The following is a 7,500-nucleotide window of genomic DNA, read 5'->3' as shown; positions in this document are numbered from 1 at the left end:
GGTATAGAGGGGACATCCTGACACATTACATTTGTTTTCTTGATGCTGATCGTCAGCCCGAATTCCCTGCATGCGTGGGAAAACCTGTCCATCAGCCGCTGAAGGTCTTCCTCGGTATGCGCGCATAGAGCTGCATCATCTGCAAATAGCATTTCCCTTATGAGGACTGTGCGGACCTTGGTCTTTGCTCTCAGCCGTGCCAGATTGAACAGCTTCCCATCACTTCTGGTGTGTAAGTGGACTCCTTCTGGGACTCTTTGAATGCGAACTTCAGCAGTAAGGAGAAAAATATACCAAACAAAGTCGGTGCGAGGACACAGCCTTGTTTCACGCCGCTGCGCATGGGGAAGGGTTCAGAGGCTCCACCGTCGTAGCTAATGGTGCCCTTCATGTCGTCGTGGAAGGAGGCAATGATGCTAAGCTGCTGAGGAGGACAGCCAATCTTCTTTAGCAGCTGGAAAAGGCCCTTCCTGCTAACAAGGTCAAATGCCTTTGTCAGGTCAATAAATGCAATGTAGAGGGGCATCTGCTGTTCTCTGCATTTCTCCTGAAGTTGACGTACTGAGAAGATCATGTCCACTGTCGACCTCTTGGCTCTGAAGCCACACTGCGACTCTGGGTAGATACGTTCGGCGAGGACTTGCAGTCGAGCGAGGACAACGCGCGCAAAGACTTTACCCACAATGCTCAGTAGAGAGATTCCCCTATAGTTATTACAGTCGCTACGGTCTCCCTTGTTTTTGTAGAGGGTGATAATCTTGGCATCACGCATATCCTGGGGTACCTTGCCTTCTCTCCAGCAAAGACACAGGAGTTTATGTAGTTATATATATAATTAGGACTATAATATTAAACGTTGTATCTGAAACAATCAATTTTCATTTTCAAATGTCTTAGGAAATTGTGAACTTGTATGAGAAATTTAATGAATTGATGCTAATCACATTGAGTTCATTTGTATGTGTGTGTGTGTGTGTGTGTGTGTGTGTGTGTGTGTGTGTGTTCTTATGTGTGTCTTTCTGTGTGTATGTGTTTGCACAAGTATAAATATGCATGTGGACGTGTGTATGGAAATTTTTAGCATTGCTGTTTTACATAATCCATAATCAATTAAATGTGTGGGCCTATGACTGTTTTTAGGGAGAATCTTTACGTGATTAGGCACATAATAAATAAAAATTATTATCAATAGTATTAATTAACCCTCTCCTTACCAGCCATTTCCAGGATTTTCCCCAAAACTTCACACCCAACTAACACAAAAATATATTTTTTATCACTCAGACACAATAGCAGTAAAGTTCTTCCAATGCATAATTTCTTGAGCAAGACATACTCTACAACTCACTGTTCATTTTCTTTAAATTTTATGATGTACAAAAGAAATTTGAATATGTAAAATGTTAGTTGTATCGTAACGAATGTGACGATTTTCCTGTGGTTGGTAAATAGAGGGTTAAACAGCCTATGACTCACGGTGGATGTTCTAAACAGTTTTAGATCCTCTAACTTGAAGTCTTTCCAAACAGGTGACGGTTGTTGAAGAATCAGCCTCACAGACACAATGTTGTTCATCTCGATGTGAAACTAAAGTGAAAACATAAGGGAGGATGACCAGGGATTAACTGATTATTCTTATTAATTTTGTTTAGTGATTTAATTTACTTATTTGTGTGGCTGGCTGATAGAACCAGGAAATTTTATAAATTGTGTGGCTATGTGTTCTAGTGTTATGACACTTGCTTTCGGATTGGAATGTCCTGGGTTCGAGCCTCGCTCGGCGCATAGTTGAGTCCTTGGAAAAGACTCTTTACTCACATTCTCTCACTGTACTCAGGTGTAAAATGAGTACCTGGCCGTTAACAGTGTTGTCTCTGTCCGAAAAATTATAATATCGCCTAACAGGCGTTATGTCTTGTCCTACGTGTTAAGTGTTGCTGTTGGCCAAGGACCCAAACATCTCTAAGCGCTTGTATGAGACATCAATCAAAATCCTGAGGCATATACCATCCCACAGCCACAATTAGATTGAAAATGCAATCCAGATAACTCACATGTTTTCCAGTGAAAGAAAAACAGCCTTGAGCTCCATCTTCAGAGTGAGGGTCAGACATAAGCGGGAATCTTTTTAATGCAAAACGCCAACCATGATCGGGAACTGAAATGAGAATAGTGTTAAAAAAGTTTTCTTAAATTTTGAACTGTTGTTTTCAATGAGCAAAAATAAATTCCTTCTTTTTTTTTCATCACAGGGTGAAATCTGTTTGCAGGGTTTACATCCTTTTTATTGTTGACGAATATTGTTATTATTATTATTATTATTATTATATTATTATTATTATTATTATTATTATTATTATTATTATTATTATTATCATTATTATTTTATTATTATTATTATTATTATTATTATTATCATTATTATTATTATTACTATTATTATTATTATTATTATTATTATTATTATTATTATTACTATTATTATTATTATTATTATTATTATTATTATTATTATTATTATTATTATTATTATTATCATTAATATTAATATTAATATTATTATTATGATGATGATGATTATTATTATTTATTTTTTTTTTAATCATTATTATTATTATTATTATTATTATTATTATTATTATTATTATTATTATTATTATTATTATTATTATTATTATTATTATTATTATTATTATTACTATTATCAATATTATCATTATTATGTATGGACTTATTTTGACCAATAATTAATCTTAGTCTTGAACATGGCTAGGAGAAGAAAGATTTTGTAGGAAAAATTGCATTTCAGAAAACAACTAGGTAAACAATCTAAAGGTAGACTGTATCATCTTACCACCATCACGTGGTGTCTGCCCAGTTGATTTCAACTTCACCTTCACAGTCAAGTAAGCCACATAATAATTCTGAAATCTTATTTCTCCAATCTGTGAATAAAATCAGGTGACATTCATTGTTCTTTTGATAAATTCTTTTATTTATTCATTATTCTACGAGTAAACTATGATATTCATTCTTCATTTTTTATGGTGATTTCTGTTATTCATATTCATTCATTATTCTATATGTAAATTCTGTAATGCATTCATCATTCTTTTAGGTAAATCATATAATTCGTTTATTATTCTATTGGTACATTTTGTTATACCATCATCATTCCTTTGGTAAATTCTGTTATCATTCATTATTCTTTTACTATATTATACACACAAATATATATATATATATATATATATATATATATATATATATATATATATATATATATACATACACACAGCAGATTGATGCTGAGGATCACAAAATCTCTAACATTGCAACGGCACAGTAGGTTTTGCTGAACAGATCAAGCAATATTGGGCATGATTTATATATGACCTACCATCACAAAACATATCTAACCAATAAATCTTACCATAGCGACAACGAAAATGATGATGATGATGATGATGATGATGATGATGATGATGATGATGATGATGATGATGATGATGATGATGATGATGATGATGATGATGATGATGGTAATAATGAGGATGATAATAATGATAATTAGAACAATAACAATAATGATAATGATGATCAAGAAATCTGTTTAACCAATAAATCTTACCATAGCGACAACGAAAATGATGATGATGATGATGATGATGATGGTAATAATGAGGATGATAATAATGATAATTACAACAATAACAATAATGCTAATGATGATGATGATGATGATGATGATAATAATAATAATAATAAAAATAATAATAATAATAATAATAATAATAATAATAATAATAATAATAATAATAATAATAATAATAATAATAATAATAATAATAACAATAATAATAGTAACTATGAAATCCCCCCCCCCCCCCCCCACCAAACAGTAAAAAGGATAGTAGAAGGCTACTTACATACATACAATAGATATGACATTATTAACTTCTAAGACACCAATACATTCAACATCTGACACATTAACTATATCACAACATATTTGTAAACTGGGCTTATTACATTTATATCATTCAAGACTTGCTACAGCTAGATACATAAATGTTGATTGAACTATGAATAAATAAAGGTGATGAACTTTGTAACTTATGGTGTGGAACGTTTAAAAACATTATGGATGACAGTGTTTGTGTTTTGTTTTGTTTTTTTTGTTTGTTTTTTGTTTTTTTGCAACGCCTTACAGTCCATTTTTTTTTTTGAGTAACTCAAATTTCAGCTCCTTTTTTTTTCTATAGGAGAGAAAAAAAATGGGGTCGATGTAGGTTGATTTCTTTTTATTACTTTTTTCTTGTATTTTTCCCTCTGCTTTGCCTGCCACTGTTTCACAGACATTTTAAAAATCTGTATCTCCTAAAATGAAAGACTTTTACAACATAACGTTCATTGGCTCCAAAAAGAAACATTCACATAATATCTTTTTTTTTTAATCTCCCTTCTCATACCATCATAAGTCTAATCAAATAAATTTCAAGCGAGTGATTAAAAATTATAAAACATTCTTACAGTGTGTCATTCCATGGTTAATTGGTGAAATTTTTATTCGAGTGAATATTGGAGTGATTCTTTTGTTTGATACATATCTAACACTTTATATGATATGAAATGGTGTTTAAATATGAGAGTAAACTAAAAATTTAAATTGCATCCAATGTAAAAAGAAACAACGTGTTATAATACACTTGAATCAGGTTACCAAACAAGTCACTTTCTTCACTTCGAATATTTATATTTATTTACATGATGAGTGGATATTTCTGAGCCTATAAAACTTTTTATAACAGTTTATTTTCTAAACGCCTTTCATAAAAGCTGCAGAAAAGTGATTTTGAATTTTATCTGCATGTTAAGAAGAAGTAAAGAGAGAGAGAGAGAGAGAGAGAGAGAGAGAGAGAGAGAGAGAGAGAGAGAGAGAGAGAGAGAGAGAGAGAGAGAGAGAGAGAGAAGAATAGAAAAGTTAAAAACATACAACAACAAATGATCATAATATGACCTAAGAAGCTCATTTTAAATGAAAAATAACAAAACAGCTAAAGAGGCCTCTACACATGAAATATATTACTACAAACAGTGATATATTTGAATGCTTAACAGTCTGACAACCTATATATATAGTCTTTAAAAAATCATAGAGAAAAATTTGGGAGTAAAAATAAAAACTAGATTAAGATGATGATATGGAAAACGGTTCACAAAACAGCGTAAGGCAGAGATGATATGTGAAAAAATAATTTTTAAAAAATAATTAAAATAAAATAAAAGTCCGCCTTCTTTCCCAATCAAATATGAGTCATCTCTTAAAATATGTTCCTTCCTCGTCCGTCAGCTTTGCAATGTGCCATACACCAATTATTAAAAGTCCAAAAATTAAGTGACTCTTTACTAATATTGGGTGATAGTCCACTTGAAGATCGAATGCAACTGTCTAATCTATAAATCCAGTTTAAATCCTCAGTCTATTTCTGTTTTGTCAAAAGTGAACAATTCTGTGATTGGATTGCAGTCTTAGATATTCATCAATAATTGCAGACAATTAAAATATCCAGTGTATCAAAGGAAAACTTATAACATAAGTTATGATCAATTTTACGTGTAGGCAAAGAATATGACTCATTAATTCATTTGTCAATTCTAACTGCAAAACTGCCATGTCATCGACTACATAATTGTTTAGCTCTTGACAGCACAAACAAGTTCAAACGTTGAGAGACAACGATTATTTTCAGTTTCAGTATTGATAAACGGTCATAGAGTGAGTCAAACAGACCTACAAGATGGCACGTCATGTTAGATCATGAAATAATCATACGCCCATTATATTTTGATATATCATAAAGATAAATCTTGTCGTAGTTCTTTTATCAACATTTTAATTAGATTCTGTCAAATAAGTGGCAGTGGACTGTAATATGAATAAATCAAACACATATAAAGATATGATATTCTGGAATATTGATGCTATATATATATATATTTATATATATATTTATATATATATATATATATATATATATATATATATAATATATATATATATATATATATATATATATATATATATATATATATATAATGTGGAGGTTGAACCTCTTGAAACCTCACATACATGGAGATGGATATAAAAAAGAGTATGAATCGAATCAAAGCAATATCATATTAGATAGATAAAGATTTGACTCATGTGACCCAAAATATTTACAAACTGTCAATCTAATTATTATTATTTTAATGCCCAACTGTCTACAGTCTAGAGCCTCGGAATAATAAAAAAGAATACAATGGCTTCAAAAATTTACAAAATTAAAATACTTCACAAGGATATTCGGGAGGTCTTCTTTACTCAAGTGCCAGGTCTAGATCGTTACCATCCAATCTACTCTCATCCGCCAACCTGACATTAATATATTTAGATCTTTTACAAATGCCACTCTTTTTATTCCTCTTTTTCTCTTCCCTAACTTTTCCCATCTATCTGTTAGTAATGTTTCTTCTTTTTTATGTTCCTCGTTCTGTAAATGTAACCAAAACATCTTACCCGTTTTATGCTAATTACCTTTACGATAATTTGTTCTTCTTTGGCCAACAACAAAACCAAATAAACGCTAATACAAATACTGTTTTTTGTTGTTGACTATACAACTGACAACAGTTTGAGCTTAAAATTATCCTTGTGAAGCATTCTATTCTTTTTTTCCTCTTCTTTTGTTCATTTTTGTCAAAAATTTAATAGAGAGGTTCAACCTACAACCCAAAAACTGTGTATTTACCACAGTAATGATTTTAATGATTGAAATGAATAAGGCACCGTAACCAAAGTTATTCCATACTTACACAAACATCTTCCTTTAAAAGGTAAAATGCAAAACATGCAAACCATACAAACATGATTAGTTTCTTTTATAAATAGCCTTTCAAGTTCTTTAATTTATCACACTTAACCTTCCTTTTCAGTATTTATTTAATTTCGTCTATATCGCTTAGGCATTATCAACAACTTTAATTCATTTGCGGTTCCCAGAAGCATGCAGTACATAGTATTCATAGTAATTACAATTCGTTGTCCAATGTCACATGCAGATACTAAAATACAATAATTAACACATTCTATAACAGACAGCTTACCAATAAAACATCATATATAAAAGAACAAGCATAAAATTGGAACTTTCACAGCAATTATTCATATTTAATAAAACTATTTAAACATTAATTTAGGTGCAAAGTTTATCTTGTCGAGATCTAGAGAGCCTCGCCTTTGGCCGACCAACCTCCGCTGCACGTCCAACTCGCCTTGAGCATGCATTCACGTAAAATATAAAGATTTTTTTAAAAAAACCTACCTCTGTTTCAAAAACTAGCATCTTTCACCTTTCTAAGAAACATTTTGATTTTTCAGAACTTTAGTTCGTTAAAAAATACCGGCCAATCTGACCCGTTGAGTCGAATGAAAACGAAATTTTGTTGTTTACACTG

The 7,500-nt window shown here is 31.2% G+C and overlaps 1 protein-coding gene across 3 annotated transcripts in view; it reads right to left on the bottom strand.

The window, feature by feature from the left end:
• The window catches only part of LOC144975453 (nicolin-1-like), a 25,799-nt gene that overhangs the window by 15,266 nt on the left and 3,033 nt on the right, over positions 1 to 7,500 (bottom strand). For 2 of the 3 annotated variants that reach the window (XM_078919530.1, XM_078919531.1), the window contains exons 2-4: positions 2,855 to 2,945; positions 2,055 to 2,158; positions 1,477 to 1,587 (exon numbers count right to left, since the gene is read on the bottom strand). In XM_078919530.1, the coding sequence (XP_078775656.1) occupies positions 1,477 to 1,587; positions 2,055 to 2,158; positions 2,855 to 2,945 (306 nt within the window). Of the gene's footprint in view, positions 1 to 1,476; positions 1,588 to 2,054; positions 2,159 to 2,854; positions 2,946 to 7,367 lie in introns of all 3 variants that reach the window. The other variant, XM_078919532.1, reaches the window with a different exon arrangement.

Source organism: Berghia stephanieae, chromosome 6 (assembly GCF_034508935.2).
Source record: "Berghia stephanieae isolate SIO BIC M18660-M18661 chromosome 6, UCSD_Bste_1.3, whole genome shotgun sequence".
Lineage (NCBI taxonomy): Eukaryota > Metazoa > Mollusca > Gastropoda > Nudibranchia > Aeolidiidae > Berghia > Berghia stephanieae.
This window is presented reverse-complemented; position numbering and strand designations above follow the sequence as displayed.